The sequence below is a fragment of the Bemisia tabaci genome, chromosome 5 (assembly GCF_918797505.1).
Source record: "Bemisia tabaci chromosome 5, PGI_BMITA_v3".
Taxonomy (NCBI): domain Eukaryota; kingdom Metazoa; phylum Arthropoda; class Insecta; order Hemiptera; family Aleyrodidae; genus Bemisia; species Bemisia tabaci.
The window spans coordinates 54081062-54099109 of record NC_092797.1 but is presented as its reverse complement, the minus strand read 5'-3'; the positions used below and the strand labels follow the sequence as shown (position 1 = coordinate 54099109).

Here is an 18048-nt window from a genome sequence, read left to right as displayed (position 1 = left end):
GACTAACGAGCACACCCCTTCTTTCCCACCTGTCTCTCGTTCCGTTTGGCAGAAATACGTCCAATTGAGAATACTGGAGGCGAATTTCCGCATGTGGATTCGATTCCTTTTTTAACCAAATTTCACAGAACTGCCAATCGATAAAGAAAAAAAACCTGCCAGAAGTCAATAAGAACTAAACTCTGAGGTTTGATGACTTGCGGCCAACGTTTGGATTCTTGGATAAGGCTATCAATCCTGACGTGGAAACGAAATTTTGGAGGCGCACCATCGCCGCGTCGGGAGGAAATTTCGTTTTGTTGTCACAGAGGTCGGCACTACTAAGTCAAAAACTTATCTGAATCCACGCGCAGAAATTCGCCTCTTTTGTGCAGTAAAATCAGGAATTGTCCAAAGAGTCTATTTCTCATTTTTCACCATACACAAAACCATATATATTTTGATTTTTAATCTCGTTAGGATCCGAACAGGGCCGGATTTTGGGGGGTGGTCACATAGACCACGGCCAATGACGGCAAATTTTGCAATTTTTTAAAATACAGGTATAAAAAAAATCGGATTCGGGAAACGAGAAAAGGCGACGAAATCTCTCATCTCCTGAGAGTATAGTAATTTCTAATTTTGTCGTCTTTCGGTGATACAAGGGACAGCACTTTTAATTAGTCGAGTTAAGAGAGAAACCAAACACGCAATTTGGCCTAGAGCGGCGCGGTGCAGAGAGCAATGATGACGAGGATCTGAGATGAAAAGGAGAAGCCCTCGGCGCGGCGGTCGGCATGTAACACATATTAGCGCCTACAAGACTGCATGAATACTTCACGCATTGCGTCAAACACAGTGCGGTCAGCGCAAACCGCTCAGCGCCTACGAGACTGCATGAATACTTCACGCATTGCGTCAAATACACTGTGGTCAGTGCGGCGCGGCGGCGGAAGTTAAAATTATTAAACCATATTTATGTTTGTTCTCTCATAATTTTTTGTTCATTTCTTAGAAATGGAAGGCCTTGTCCACATAGAGATAAGTTTACGGAACTTAGCTTTCGCGCAAAATTCCGTGAAATTTTGCTAGTGTTGACACGGCTTTCACAAAAATGTGCCCAACTTGAGTAAACGCGTCTTATGCAGACCCCCCCCCCCCTCCGGCTTGTTCACTTGATGGTTTTTATCGATGTTTCAAAATGAATGAGAAGGGGGCGGCAAGTAGGTAAATCCGGCCCAAGATCCAGACATGACTCGATCGCATAGTTTCCTTTACTAGTAATATTTTCTTCTTCAGGCTGCCCTACAAGCTTACCTGAAAGATATTGAAAGCAATCCGGACTACACATCCAACGTAATCAAAGAGGAAGTAGCAAGAGCCAAAGCTGAGAAGGAACAACGACTGAAAGAAGCGGAAAAAGAAAGGAGACAAAAAGAAACCCTATCCGCAGAAGCTGAAGCTACAAAAAGCACAGTAGAAACCCCCGCTAGCAAAAAATGGTTCGAGGCACGTTCACCAGAGGGCTACTCGTATTACTGGAATGTTGAAACTGGAGGTGAGTTTTCTTGTGGCTCCAACTGATTGACAACCAAGCATCTGAATTTCTGGTTGTTCAACTAACCTTAGCTCTTCGTGTTGTATTTGTCCCACTTTTTATTGGCTCTCGGTTCATTTTGGCCGGGAGTATATTAAAGGGTTGTTTTTTATTCAATTCCAAAGAACGTAAAGAGAGGTGACCTAGGGACTTTTCTAATCTTCAAATCTAATGAAAATAATATATAGTGTGTCCGGAAGTTAAAGTATTTAATTCTCAGGATCGATTTTTTGGCCCAAAATATGACCTTTTTTTCCCTGTACACATGTGCCCGAAAATGCTTCATGAGTGAGCTATGCGTTTCCAAAGTTGCCATTCTTTTTCTTTCGTACTGTTGATTTTTCAAGTTTTCAAGGACGTACGTCTTCGGAAAATGACGTTATGAGCGTTCCCAAATTTTAAAATTGCGATAACTTTTTTGGTAGATGATATTTGGTAAAACGGATCACGGCACGTGAGAAAGCTCAATAAATCAAGTGGAGAAGGTGTCCACCACAGAAAATTTTCTAGAAACGCGTCATCTCGACGCAACATAACTTTGAAAAAGTTTCCGATTTCTGAAGCTCCTCGCTGGGTAGGCAATTTTTACTGCAAGAACTGTAGAAATTCATAGCGCACAGCAAAGGAAGTGCGTAGCTCACTTATGAAGCATTTTTGGGCACATGTATATAGGTGGAAAGTTATATTTTGAGCCAAAATAACGATCCTGACAGTTAGGAACGTTAATTTCTGGACACCCTGTATACCTCTCTGTCATGTTAAACAAAAGTCTTGTCGTGCGCTTGGAGATCCCACGTAGCAGTTCTGAAATATTCACCCTTGAATATCAGCAGAATTATGTTTACTTTAGAATGGTTGAGTCAAACAATAAGCAGGAGGAGAAGATTATCGAAGCCAATCTTCGAGTGATGAAAATAAAGGAAAGTCCTAGTAGATCTGCCAAAAGTCAAGAAGTTTTGAATAACTATTGAAAGGTTTGTGATGCTTTGCAAAGTCCTTGAATATACATATACTTAAATTTTTTCCGAATATTCTTGCCAGTAAGTAATTTTTGAATTTTGGGAAATTGCCGAAGCGCACTTGATGTCCTTGAATTTTACATCATCTGATTAGTTTAATTTCGATTATTCAGAAATTTTGCCTCTTTTCACTTTTGCTTCAGACTCTTTCAGAATTTCAATTACATTGTGTCATCCAAACATCATATTTTTGCATCTTCAGGTATTGCTAGCAGAGAATAAAGATTTCCGAAGGGGAACTTTTACACAGTTTGAAGGCACTCTCGAAGACCAAACGGAAAAATCTAGCGCCGGCTAATTTTCATTATTATTTGATATGTTGTTGTTAACAACCTCCTGAGTGCAATGAGGTTTTAAAATTAAACCTCCATTGCATCGTTTTTAAGAAAAAAGAGGCCTAGAAGAACATTTTTCAAAATTTTAGATGGCTCTTGTGAAAAATTCAAACAAATAAGGTAACAGTAACAACTAATTATAACCTGATTTAAAAGAACTCAACAAAAAATTGTATGTAATTGTTTTACCTGTTTGCCCTTTAGAATCCAAATGGGAACTACCTGAAGGCGCTTATGTTAGCTTAGAAGAACAATTGAAAGAAGCAGAAGAGAAAAAGAAATTAGAGGAAAAGAAAAAAGAAGAAGAAGAGAAAAAACGAGCTGAACTAGAACTGAGAAAAAGGAAATTAGAAATAGAGCAAACCAATGAAAGAACCAAGCATTTACCTTCGTTTGGACCTGCTCCTAGGCCAGCAAGACCAGATCCGTACGGAGGTTGGCAAACAGTGCAAACGTAAGTTATGCGTAAAATAACTATCACCAATCATGTTAATATTCAATCAAGGAATTAGAAAGAATTGCAACGAGCACCAAAGAAAAAAAATAATGAGGAAAAATGTGATAATCTAAGGAGAAAGTTGTCCTCAGTCTGGGAAAAATGAAATAATATGCATGCTGTAAAGAGTTTTGTATGAATTTTTTTGCACAATCTCACCCTTTAGTTTTCAATGGATCAAGTGTGCTGGTCACAAAACTGTGTTTTGATGCTTGATTCTTGCAGATTAGCTAAAAATAGTGCAATCCATCCGAACAGCAACTTGCTATGTTGAATATTAACCTAGATATAGCGCGTTGAAACAGTCAGTTTATGATGCTATCCGCCGCAGTAGTGAAATCTTTGATTTCCTTCTCCTTGCTTTCATCCGAGTTTCAAGTTGAGTTAACAGTGCAAGAGTGTGGGTCTCCCTTGACTGATAAAAGCAAGGTGGAAGAAACCAAGGGTGTCACTACCACGGTGGCTGGCATCATGAACTGACTTTCTCAAGGCGCAATATCTTGGTTAATACTTAACTTTGAAGTTGCTGTTTGGACAGATCTTATTACTTTCAGCTAATCTACAAAAATAAAGCTTCAAAACATGATACTGTGACCAGCTCAAGTAACCCATTTAACTGCTCTCATGATAGTTTGAAGTCTGCAGTTCTACAAACATAGTTTTCAGAAAAAGCCACTTAATGTTTCTATTTGCCTTATTCAGTCAGGACTCAAAAATTTTGGCTTGAACGGTAGCCTCCTTACAATGAAAATTAGAAACATTTTTGCAATTCATTGATGTCCTAATCAAAGTACTCTGTCAAATATTTCATGGTAAAAGCAAAGACACACGACGCACTAAACCAAAAAAAGTTTTAAAAGGATGTACTTCAACAGAAAGTCGTAAATTGTAACGTTCCATCAATTCATATTTTCTTTTGCCCTTAATGAAAAAATTGTGGAATATTTTTCCTTGCACTTGCAACAGAACATTCTGTGTGGCATAACAAAAATTCACAGGAAATTCTATGCTATTTTAATTAACTTTCTTGAAAGAAAGAAAAAAGGTATGGAAATTTTACAATGTAATGAATTTATTCAACCAGAAAGTGATGTTGAAAATGCCTAAAAGTTTTGAATGGAGCTTCTAAATATTTTTTCCTGAGGTAATTTCAACAAATTAGTCGAAGACTTCTTTTGAATCCCTCCTACTTCATTTTCCTATGGTCAGAGGAAGGAAATTCAAAGATCAATTTTTTAAAATTATAAATGGTGTTTTCTGTAGTTTTAATTTTCCACTGGTCAAATTTTTTCATGAAATTCACTCTCTTGTTTTTTCTAGAGATGAAGAGCCTGTCGATTTGCAACTTCCAGAGCAAGAATACGTTGAGCTGAATGTACCTGAATTACAATCAGATGCGCCAAAAATTGAATTCAAAGAAAAAGTAATCACGTCTCTGAAAGACTTCGTTCCAGATAATGTTAAACAAGAAAAGGGTGTATCTGCTTTCAAGAAAAGAAAATTTAATCCAAAAGGTAATGCTCGCCAAAGACTAGATAATGACTGAGTAGAAAGGCACCATTTCCAGGTGTATTTAAATTTTTGGAGGTGCAGTGTTAGTCATGAGCTCTCTCAGAGTCGTTTCAAAGGAGTCTAGACTTTACGGTAAACCTAGTTTCATCGGATGAATTTACCATTGGTTTAAACTTGCAACAAACTACCTGCAAAAATGATTTTCATTTCTTCACATTGTAGTACAGAATGCAAGTATATTTCCAGTAAGGTTACTTGAGGCTTGAACCTGTTATTGGAGTTCATAATGGCTCACTGTGTTCTGAACTGAACTGTAACGTACTGTTTGGTTTGACAGACCTTCGATCTTGGCCCCTTTTGAGCAATTTTGCTCAATTTTGTAGCCTAGTAAAGTTCTGGTCAACACAGTTTGACTAGTCAGATTTGAGCCAGTGAAATGGTTGAATCGCGGAAGATTAAATTTCAATGAACTCGAAAACTAGGGTTTTTTCAGTTCTTGTTTTCTTTTACACAGTTGCTAAACATGTATCTTGATTGCAAAGGTTTTTAAAATTTCAGCTTTTTGTTTATTTTTGTAGAGAGAAATCTATGAATGTAAGTTTTTAAAAGTTTTCTAGAATATTCTGCACAGGATTGAAGAAAAAGAGTAAAATTTCTAAACATCAATGTCACTGTTTTTTTCCTTAAAAAGTAAAATGAGACAATAAATCTGTAATTTTGAAAATCAAGGTACATTTTATGCACGTGGATACTTAATTGCGGTCCTGAGCAAAATTGTATTGTGTAGCTCGAAAACCGATAATGCCCATTTTCTCCAATTTTAGGAAGTTAGAAGTTTAGGAAGTTAATTTAAGAAGTTAATAATTACAGGAGTGGATTTTAGAAAAAGATCCCTAACAGTCTCCAGCTCCTCTTCCTTCCAGGACGGAGTAATTAAAAACAAAGGATATCGGACACTAGTGGTTTTTGCATGAAACAAAAAAATCTCAGAGTTTTGAAGCTGTTTGAAATCTTCAAAATTCATTTTAAAGAGATCAAAACTGTAGATTATCATTCAAATAAAAAAATTAAAATAAAATTCTTGACAATTTCAACATTTATAACAAGTTTCATCTCGAAGCTAACAGCGATAATCTGGACATTGGCGGTTTTCGCACAATTTGCACGTGGACCGTTATGAAACATTGATAACGCATATTTTTAAGTACAGTTTGTATTGAAAAATTAAAAATAAGGAAACCTCTTAAAGCATCTCCTAACTCGCTTTCATCATTCTCTTCATTGGAGGAGTCATTATTTGACTCTGTGAGTGGCCAAGTCGCTGTGAAGCTCTTAGAAGTTTTCGGGTTTCTTACCCTAACAGTCTCAATTAAAAGATTAGAGGGTGGTATTTAATTTTATCATGATTTTAAATCAAACATTACTCCAATTATGAGGCATATTGCGGAAGATGGACATTAGCGGTTTATGCACGATTTGCAACCAAGGATCCTTCCTTGAAAGGGGCTCAAAGGTAAAAAACAAACATGTTCACCACATCAATGAATGTGTTTAACCTCCAAGGGTGTTTTAACCCAAAAATCTCAAAATTAAAAAAAATGGACATTAGCGGTCTTTGCAAGACACTATTCAATTATGAGAGACATATTTTTTCAAAGGCAAAGACATTTTTTTTGACAAGTTCCAAAAAATGGAAGTCAAGTATTTATTCTCATAAGCAATATTACTTTGTCGGATCAGATTATCTGTTTCTAGAATGGGTCAATTGCAGACAAGAGATGAGGCTATCTCAATAGACTCATAGTCGGTAAAATCACTTGATAACGTTGTGTACATCAAAAATGTTTAATATACATTCATTAATGGGTAAGTTATGTAACAGGTAATGATTAAATTGTAACGCTCTTTTCATGAAAGTGATATCATGGCTTCTCTGTAAGCACAGATGTATAAAAGAAATTTCAAATGACTGAATGAAACATATGACATTAGCCGATCATTTTGTACAGATGCAATTTTACCTCTAACCTCAATTTCTGAGTTAACGCCCTCTATTACTATTACATTGTATGATCCTGAGTAGACTGGATGTTATTTATGTCGATCATCTAATTTAAGTGTACCAAATTGCCGATGCAAAAAATAGCCGGGGTTTTTCGGTTATTTTTTTCCGCCTGAGGATGAGAGTTGCTGTTTCAAAACGTCCTCTGTTTTTAATTAGTTTATGATATTTTCTTCCTTTGCGGCCTTTCCCTAAGTTAGGTTGCTATCTTATAATAAGGTTTGCTAAATGGTTGTTCATTATTCCTCTGCATTACGAGGTCTTTTTCTTGACCAGGGGTGGCTACCCCCACTCTTGATTACAAACCATAGAGAAGCCGGAACACATCTTACCTGCAATTGCAAGGATATGTGCCACGGATACTCTCTTTTGAAGGTCGCTGCTTAGTTGTCCCATGACTGTGAAGGCAAAGTCAATGGCACTAGATGCCTTCTTGTGCCCCTGAAACACATAGAAGAAAAACAAAACGTTTCAGTCAAAATACATATGGAGTTAAGATCCTTACTGCAAAATTAATTCAACTCATAGAACAGATAGGCTGTTGAGTTCCACCCAGAATATGTCATTATACACAGACTGTAATAGGAGATCTGTCGATTTCATCAAATCAAACCATTACGTAGCCTAAATGGAAATGACGGATCTTCATACACCCTGGGACGTACAAGGAATACAGAAATTGAAACTATATGGGAGGAAGCTGCGGGGCCGCAAGGGCTGGTATATCTAAAGAATTTAATGACATGAAAGAAATCTCATCTCAAGATGACTCTTTCAGATGGTCCATATACAATAATTCAAGAAAGAAAAACACTAAACATTTTAAGATACAACAAATTAAGTATACATAATTACTTATTACTTTTGTGAATTACTTAAAACAAAATAACAATAATGAATCAATCTCTAATAGCTCTATTTAGGAGCAAACCAATGAAGGCATTATTTTCCTCAACATTTAGAAAAACACATTTTTTCTATTATTTGTGATGCAGGAATAAGAAGGAGATTTTCACCATAGAAATATGGCTGGCAACATTTTAAATGAAAGTTTTTCAAATGAAAAAGAGCTTGACTCATAACCAAGCGCCCTGAGGTGTCCTTTTTCTTAAGCAAAACTTCTCTAGCAATTATAAAACCTTGATTCATAGAGTAAGAAAATAAACATAATATCCTTATGAACCTCCCATCATTGACAGGGGCATAAGAATTGTCTCTTAACACTTCTTATGTAGAATACACATATTCATTTGTCAATTGGTGCATACACACAAATATGTTCTTCATATGTTATGTGCAACATAACATTTTTCATCGGAGGCAAGGTTGCCAACTTTGAGTTTGAGGGTGACAGTTCCTTCTACCTGGGTAAGCGAGCCATTCCAACTTTGAACCTGTGATGGGGACCAGCGCAATTTTAACTGTAGAATATGGGCTGTATATTGAACCATTGTACGTTATTTATTTAATTGTTTTATTGTTCTTCCCCAATAAGTAATGGAGTTTGCTCAAAGATAGCCACTGATTCCTGTGCATTGCAATGCTCTACGTGATTCACATTGCGTGCTAAATTTCTGTACTCTTCTTCATTATACTTACAGAGCAGGCCTGAAAGGAGGGGTATCGATAAGGGCCTTTTTTGGCCCCCTCCTAGAATCTGGAAATTTATGCGGGTTTTCCAAGTTGACCCAATGTAGTTTACAGAAATAATCATGATTTAGCCCATAGGCCACTGGATACGTGTTGAACAGTTGCCTAAACATAGGTCTGCAGGCGTATTTTAGCGAAAATTCGTGTTTTTCTACCACTCCGAGGCTTTTTTGACACCGAGCGCATCGTCTAACTAAAACGAGCTTTTGATATGACATCAAGGAGGCTTTAGGACATTTTTTAAGCCTGGTTTGGTTTTAGTTAAAATGATGCGCTCATAGTTAAAAAAAAAAAACTTTTTCAAAAGTCGACGTTTAAGATACATCTGCAAAAATCATAGGGAACACGTCTCTCAAACTGTATGGACGCTACGTATATTATCGAGGGCAGTTATCAAGCCTTGTTAAACCCTTACAAGGATATTTTCTTTAGTCGTAGCAAAAAAAACCTCTAAAGACGTAATTCCCTAAGATTTTTGCGGATGTATCCCTTAAACGTCGAATTTTGAAAACTTTTTTTTAACTATGAGCACATCATCTAACTAAAACCAAAGCAGGCTTAAAAAATGTCCTAAAGCCTCCTTGATATCATATCAAAAGCTCGTTTTAGTTAGACGATGCGCTCGGTGTCAAAAAAACCTCGGAGTGATAGGAAAACACGAATTTTCGCTAAAATACGCAGACCTATGTTTAGGCAACCATTTAACTCGTATCCAGTGGCCTATGGGCTAAATTATGATTATTTCCGTAAACTACATTGAGTCAACTTGGAAAACCCGCATAAATTTCAAGATTCTAGGAGGGGGCCAAAAAAGGCCCTTATCGATACCCCTCCTTTGGAACAGAGGAGCTGTTGGCTTAACTTTCTGCAGTGCTTCACTTAATTCTAGATGGCTCAGCGCCCTCTAGAACCTCTGTTGAGAATTACCTAAGAAGAATTGTCTCTCAAGTGTAGAATATGGGCTGTAAATTGAACCATTGTACAATTTTTTTTTAATTTCTTTAATATGTTGTTCTTCCCCAAGAAGTAATGGAGTTGCCGTGGGGCGGTTCGGGGGCTTCAGGCCCTCCCCGCGGGTTCACCCGATTGTTTAGGTTCTCGTCGTTGTCCTCTTCGTCTTGGAGAATGACGACACAGGAACATCTAGGAGGCGGGCTGGTCTGGGTCCCGTCCTCCCTGTGCTTCAGGCGATGAGGGTAGCCTTCGTTTCTCCCCGACTTCCCGAGAGAATCATGGCTGCCGGTCTCTGTTGGTTTTCAATTACCTCGTCCAACGGAGGGTTGTCGGTGTCCATGAACTCCTTCCATGAGTACTTTCCACTTTCGGATCGAAGTTTGCTAAAGGACGAGCGGAGTTGTTCAACAACCCGAACCCCCTTATCGACAAGCTCGTACACCTCCTGCACTACAGATTTGTCATCGTAATGGCGTTTAACTTGAGGTGTCGGCGAGTTTTCGCTCGACAGCGAGCTGTCCGAGTGTCTGCACATCTGGGGCGTCCTTTTGCCAGGTGTCACGTCATTAGTTGTTCCCGGAGGAGGTCTCGCATAGCGTCGTTGGACCTTCTAATCTTGTCCTCCAGGGTTATTATTTGACTAGCTACCGTGCCGAGGGGGGTGAAGTAGGCCGGGGAGCCGTTTGGGGCATCCTCCCTATCCCGCGTCTGCGAAGTAGGGGTGCCCGGGGTGTGGTTTGGGTCTTGGGATGGAGTTCGGAGTTTTTTGGGCGGGTCATTGAATGGAATTGAATCCTTTTTTTTGGGCGGGATCTTTTTGCCTTTGGAGTCTTTGACGTTTGCCCAAGACAGCAAATTGGTGACTGTTAATTTCGGCAGTTCATGCGGTTCCTTCTTTTGCGTTGAGCTCGTTCATCTTCGGACTCTTTGACTGTCTTTTTATTTTTTGTGCGTCTCACTAAATCATCATAAGCGAGCGAATAATCCTCTGAGAAGGAAAACAAAAAAATAAGAATAAAGCTAATCAAACCAATCAAATATTTTAACTAATTGCTGATAGCATCAACGGAAATTAAACAGAAATAAAGAAGAGAAATAAATTATTTTAATACTATACGGACTGAACAGGAATAAAAATAAAGCAAATGGATGTACGTTAAGCATATAGAAATCATACGACCAGCCATTCGTAATTTCTACTCTTCAAAATAAAAAGTGAGAGATGGCCATTCAGGATGTCAGCACATTGAGAAAAATGTAAAGGTGGTCTCCAACGGAGGGGTATCGATAAGGGCTTTTTTTGCCGCCCCCCCCCCCCCCCCCCGAATCTGGAAATTTATGCGGGTTTTCCAAGTTGACTCAATGTACTTTACGGAAATAATCATGATATGGTCCATAGGCCACTGAATACGTGTTAAACAGTTGCCTGGACATAGGTCTGCAGGTGCAATTAGGCGAAAAATGCATGTTTTCTATCACTCAGAGGCTTTTTTGACACCGAGCACATGATCTAACTAAAACGAGCTTTTGAAATGTTATCAAAGGAGCTTTAGGACACATTTTAACCCTGGTTTAGTTTTAGTTAGACAGTGTGCTCGGTGTCAAAAGCCTCTGAGTGATAGAAAACACGCATTTTTCGATAAAATGCGCCTGTAGACCTATGTTCAGGCAACCGTTAAACACGTTTCCAGTGCCAGGGGCAAGGCAAAGTCTTCAATTAATTTTAACATCAAGAATAATTGGACCGCGTTTAGCAAAAAGGAACCAGCCACATTACCTATACTTACAGTAAGGAAAACAAGGGCAATGTGTTTATGACATAGGAGAATTTAGGCTAGGTTATCTACATGTACTAAAAGGAATCTGTAAAAATGAACAAATAAAAATTGCTAGTCAAAGTGAAATAAATTTTTATTGAGTGGAAAAACGAAACGCTTATCAACTAGTGGAATCTATTTTGAACTGCACCTTTTATAATGGCACCTCTGTAATAACTTCCAAAACATTTTCGGGAAAGAATTGTATCTATCAAAACACAAAAGACTACGTGGTCATAAAAATAAATAAAAATTGTCGTATTCTGGACAGTGACACTATCCGAAGTTGATGAGGTTTGTTGCCGTTCTAATATCGCTCTTTGTTGACTTTCCTTCAATTTTTGTTGTAAATTACCTATTAAACCATGCATCGTAGGGAGTCGACATGTTCGTGAAATATAAAAAGAATCCTGCAAGAAAAATATAAAATGATCAAATTATTTTCTGTAATGTGTCTACTGAAAAAATATGGAAAATATGAAACCAAAAGGCTTTTTCCCCACCCGCTCCCCCCAAGCCAACAAGCACACAAGGAGCACTTATTGTTTTACAGTTACCTGCGCATACATGGACAAAATCATCAAATGGGAGACGTTCCTTCTTCTTACACATGCCATCGCTGCAATAGGCAAGGCCATTGCTAGCAAGCAATTTTATATTCCTGGCAATTATAAATGATTAAATAATCTCCTATGATTTGATCCATTTTTCTTGCTTTCTTACCGCTCATTTCCAGATCCATTTTATGCGTTCCGTGTTCCTTAAATCGTTTGTCAAGTTTCGCTCGTTTGTTGCGGGATCGTCGCAGGATAGTAAACATTTTGTGTTAATTAATGGTTTTAAGACTTCATCTTTATACTTTCTTAGCGCTTCAGGTAATTTTACGAGCAAACCCATCACATTTTTGAAAAGCTGTTTACTATTTACATACCAATCGGTTTTTTGAAAAGTTAAATATGAATTATAATCTGGGAAACATCTTAATGTTAGAATATCCTGACCTGTTATTGACTGAATTAGTACACTTCTAATTCCTAACATGTAACAATTTAAAAAATTAAGGGAATATTTTTTAACAATAATCAATTTAACCATCAATCAATCAAACAAAAAATGAAAAAAACCTATTTTGATCTCTGACGGAGTCAAAAAAATTTGAAACTTTCGAAAACAATCCTCATTGCAACGATGATTTTCAAGATTATAGAGCAAACGATACATAGAAACAGGTTGATTGACCATGGAACGGGTGTGATCAGGATGACGATCTGGGAGGAGCCCAACCCGTCTGCGATGAAAAATTGTCGGCTACTGCGCTTCGTCGTGTTGGTTACCGCTGCGGGGTCTTTCAGTGCCTCGAACCTAGGTGAAAACTCCTCGTTCCGTCGTTGTTGTTCCTGCAGTTCGCCTAGGTCCAGAGTCTTTCAAACATGTCTGACTTAGAAACGTCATCGAACAGAAGTCTGAAAAGTTCCTTTTTCGGCCCATTATCGTCAATTCAGCCTCCGGCATGTTATGTTGATCAATAAATTTGACTAAAATCTTTTTGCGGGAGAAATTTTAGGTGGCACTCCCCCGCGCCAGGAATTTCTCGGGATAGTGCGTCTACGTTGAGGTGGAGTTTACCTTTCTTGTATACCACGTCCAAGTCATAGTCCGCCAGTTTTAGCGCGACTCGGGTCAGGGCGACCGAATGAGCCATTTGTGATTTTGGCGTCCTGTTTCAAAGCGATGCGGTCTGTTATCACTCTAATCCGCTTCCTTGCCATAAAACAACGGAATAGAATAGAATAGTGTTCGAATGGAATAGTGTTCGAATAGAATAGTGTTCGAATAGAATAGTGTGTGACGAGAGTCTGAATAAAAAAAGGGTTCCGCACGATGTTATAGCGAGAGCGTTTTGAAAGAAATGTTTTCGGCACCAGTTGTTCTTTGATATGTAGGAACAACAAACTACAGAGAGACGTGGATCAAATAAGGACACTGGATCTTCTTGAGATGAATTCGATTGTATTGTCGTTTTACTTTATTTTGCCCTTCCGGGTTTATAAAGTTACAGAGATAATATGTATATTTCACAGAATTTTCTAATACTTAAAATTTATATTAATTTATTACCAACTTATGCAAAGATGTCGATGAAAATTGCTTTAGGGATTTCAGTATTTAAAGTTTTGGTAAAAATTAATAAAACAACGGAATCGCTTGCATGATTTCCAAATTCCAAGCAATGGACCACTAGACAAGGTGCAAATTTCAGCATTCTGATACATGCTTCTTAACCAAAATTTCACGTAGAACACGATGCGCACAACGAAAATTACCAAAATCAACTCCTTACGAAGATATTTAATGATTCCTGATGCGTGAATTCAAACCACCCGCTCATGAAAACTCAATGCTCTACGTGATTCACATCACGCGCTAAACGTTATCATGACAGTCTCTGCGATATAAAAATCTGACAACCTCAATCTTGACGCTTTGGCTCAGCTATAGCAAATTGCTAATAGTTTGAACAACACATGGTGGGAAATAAACATTGCTCGATTGAGAAGCTTGCTGAAACCGATGTAGTGCACGATTTGACGCACGTAGAGCTTTGAGTTTCTTGTGAGCGGGCAGTTCAAATTCCTCGTAGCCAATGAGAAATAAAAACGTTAATATCTTCGTTAGAAGTTGGTTTCAGTAATTTTCGTTGTGCGAATCGTGTTCTACGTGAAGTTCTGATTGAGAAACATGTATCAGATTGCTTAACTTCTTACCTTGTCTAGTGGTCTATTCTTGGCAAATAGTGGAGTATCTTCAGCCTCGCTGATTCCATCGCGGCAGATTCCATCTTTCGCAGTTCCTTTAGGACTGAACTCAAATATAATAATCAAGTATAATGATACTGCACGAACATGAATGATTCATTAATGGCACGAACTAACAATTTGTTTGGTATAGTAGTGCACATTCATTCAGCTGAGAATTGAGACTTACCTAAAAAATCACAATCGCAAGGGCGCGCATTCACACGAAGAGGCAAGTGACTTGTCAGGCCAGCCGCGCCGCGCGCCGTCTCGTTAGGTATTGTAGACCTGCTAGAAGGATAAGTAACTTCTAAAAGGATAAGTAACTTTTAAAAGGATAAGTAACTTCTAAAAGGATAAGTAATACTAAAAATGGGCAGAGCTGAGGGCCAGTGGTTCCAGAACTAATCTATGACAAAAAAGGGGGAAGAAGGGGGCGAATAACTGCGACACTTCAAATAAATGCAATAAAATTGTATTTATACTTCATATCCCTCTTTTTGAGGGTTTTCGGCGGTTTATTTGGAAGAACATGAGATGGACTACGCAAAGTGTGCATCAAAGAGTAGATTTTATACATTTTTTACTCAGATGCGAAACGGTATTCTCATGTGATTTTACCTGCGAAAAGTCCGTCACATGGCCTATCTCTTGTGTGCATTAGGCTCATTGCAACGTTGATGCAAGTTTCCAGTTTTAGTTTTTTAAATTTTGATCCTGAAAATTCTGGAGTACATCAACTGTTTTTGGATTTTTTAACTTTAAAATTTTACCCAAACAATAACATGAGTCAAAGTGATTTTCTTCTTTTTTGAAGGGTAAAACAACAGTCTTGATCCCTAGACTTTTGTATCTTGTCATCAATTTTTTGCATTCATAAATTTTATCCATATTTTTGATGTTCAAATATAGTTTTTTACGTTACAAAATCTTAGTTTTTGTTTTCTCTCTCTGTTCTAATTTCTGTTGTCATCTCTTGAATCAAAACTCATTAAGCTTTTGGAGAATCTATTGGTGCCAAGTAAATCCTATACCATAGTAACCAGTAACTGAACTTACCATTGGACAGGGTATAAAATTAAAAATACAACATTTGTTTTCTTATCGAAGTTTCATGTACTTAGAATACTATGTACCCACTAATCCCTTCCGAATTTTAGTCGTAAGTCCAAAAGTAACGGGGATTCTCTATGGTCATTTACACCTCCCGCTCGCGGAAAAATGGATTAAATTTTGCGATAAGGAATCACTATCTCTGGCTCTTCTGTAAAAGCACCCTCTTGCAAAAGGAAACTAATGGCATATACGTTGTTTCTAAAATGAGCCAGAAATCGTGGTCTCATTGTAAAATGTGGTCCAAATCGGAGTTTATTAGAGTCAAATGGCGCACTCATTTCAACTCATTTCAGTATTTTTTAACGTTGGAAGAATTATTTACCTATATACTAACCTTTCCTCTTCTTTTTTGACAAAGTCAAAGATACCCTGTATCAATAATTATCGCAGGACATTGAAGCGACATTAGTCTCAATGAGCCGCAGTTGTGCCGACATAAACTGCAAAAATGAATAAAAGAGGAAAAAAAACCAAGAAGAACGCAATCTTTAGTTTTAACCCATTTGTACATCGATCTTTTAGAGTCCAATACGTCAAATTTTGAGCGTTTCGTTGCGCGTACGCACCTCGCTGCAGCACAATAAAAGCAGAAAATGTGAAAGAAAAAAGTAAAAGTGCTTTGGAAATCATTAAATTTGACACGGAACCACCAATATTTAAAAAACGCACATTATATTATTACTCTCCCTTGATAAATTAATACATATTTTTTCCCCATCAATTTAAATGAGAATAATCAATGCAGAGTGTGCAAACATTTCAAAATCATGACTTAAAAAACGCTGATTATGCGAGTATGAATATTAAAGCCTAACAGCAGAGCGGCGTGCTGCCAGCGCGAGAGGCTCACTGGCGCCTACAAACCTAAGTGGATACTTCACGCATTGCACAATGCTTGAAGTATCCACTTAGGTTTGTAGGCGCCAATGCGCGTTTCGCGCTGGCCGCCCGCTCGCCGTGCGGCGGCGCCTGAAGCAACTATTTCACAACAGAGGTGTTGCACAGTACTATACGAAATTGAACGTATTAAGAATGACAAGCATACTTTAAAAGTACAGATCTTTCCTCGCAAAATAAACTAAGATACTTATCGTAACAGGAAAAATCTAAGAGCCTTTAGCTGAGGCAAATATAGAGGTTTATCCGGCTCAGGTATAACAAGGTGGGAATTTCTTGAAAGATAATTAAGTCCTATTACACCAAAGAGGTGTAGAGAGTTTTAGTGAATTTTGTCTCATGGAATTGACGCTCCCCCATTTTTACCGAAACTCTCAACTAAATATTATTCTCCGATGGACCAAACAGACAAAACAAAAAAACAAGCAAACCCATTCTTCCAGGACATTATATATTTTCATCTAAAAACGTCGTGAGCAATCGTCGTTTGTATTTACATGTGAGCCAATTAACTTTGGGTCTCAACTGGCTCGTGGACCAAAACTCCTGTGCCTAAAAAACGCATGGACGTAAATTACTGGGAAAAACAGGCGGACAAAAATCGTTGACGAAATATCCTATAACCATCGACAACATATTTCTTCACTTATTAGCACTTCCTTGCCAATGAAATAAATTCCTTATGAGTATGAGGGGGTGGTTAATTTCTGCTGACAAATACAAAAATGTCTGGAAAACTTGAGCCTTTTTTTTTGCTGAATTTTCTTCATTGTATTTTAGCGTCCCTGAAAATTTCCTGGAGAAGTATTCATAACTTTTCCTTAAAAGTATTATTTTATCGGACGAAACTTAGGAACGTAGATTGTTCATACGGCGTTTTTCCTAAGCGTGACAGGGCAGGTGCATTTTTCTCCTTGAAAATGTCAGGATCATTATGCACCGCACGTATGCACTGAACATTTTTAAAAAAATTCAGGCTTTCTTGTGTAAATAAATATATTGTCTAGTGTAACATTGCAATACATTTTAAATCCTTACCAAGACCAAACTACTGCGCGCAACTATTTGTGCTCCCGTGTCGCTAATATTGCCATCGTGGATATTGAAGGCGAGCTCGGCAGAATGAGTGTCAAGCAGTAACGAGAGAAATCAACGTTTGTTCCTCGCTGAGATTGAGCAAGTGGCAAAAATACTGCACGCAACTATTTGTGCTCCTATGTCGCTCACATTGTCATCGCAGTTATTGAACACGAACTCGAAGTATGACATACGCAGTGAAGTTTAACAAGACTTCAAATCCCTTGATTCGAGCTGAGTTCCTTCATTTCATGAGGTATGTATGCAATGTGATCTCCGGGGAGTTAAAATAGTCGCTCGAGGTCAAAGCTAACCAATAGCATCAGCGCGTTGGACGGCAAGGCGCTCCTACTCAGACCATTTATGAGCAGACTCATTCGAAGTTCCCTCATTTTATTGAGTACCTATGCGATTTCAATTCTACTAAACTATTAGTTCCTCGAGGCTGCGAGGAGACGGTCATACATAGGCTGTCCAAAAAGTAGTGCAATAATCGGCAATTAGAACGAACGGAAAAAGCTAAAAAAAAGCTAAAAAAAAAAAAAAAAAAAAAAAAAAAAAAAAAAAAAAAAAAAAAAAAAAAAAAAAATCTGTGTACTTATTCGTGTAGACGGATTAAAAACCGATAAAATGAGACCTTATTGAGCTCTTTTGGTCAAAAATTGACCGAAATATGACGTTTCTCCCGCGGCATGTTGAGAGACCGCCTCCTGGATGTTAGGGGTACATTTTGCAAAGAAAA

General features: G+C 38.0%; 1 protein-coding gene across 1 annotated transcript in view; it reads left to right on the top strand.

Annotated features, from left to right (window-relative positions):
- The window catches only part of LOC109039866 (WW domain-binding protein 4), a 33926-nt gene extending 16149 nt beyond the window's left edge, over nucleotides 1-17777 (top strand). Inside the window, exons 4-6 of the mRNA XM_019055564.2 lie at nucleotides 1279-1537; nucleotides 3135-3384; nucleotides 4747-17777. Coding sequence (XP_018911109.1) covers nucleotides 1279-1537; nucleotides 3135-3384; nucleotides 4747-4972 — 735 coding nt within the window. The 3' untranslated portion in view covers nucleotides 4973-17777. The remainder of the gene's footprint in view (nucleotides 1-1278; nucleotides 1538-3134; nucleotides 3385-4746) is intronic.
- The last annotated feature ends 271 nt before the right edge of the window (nucleotides 17778-18048 follow it).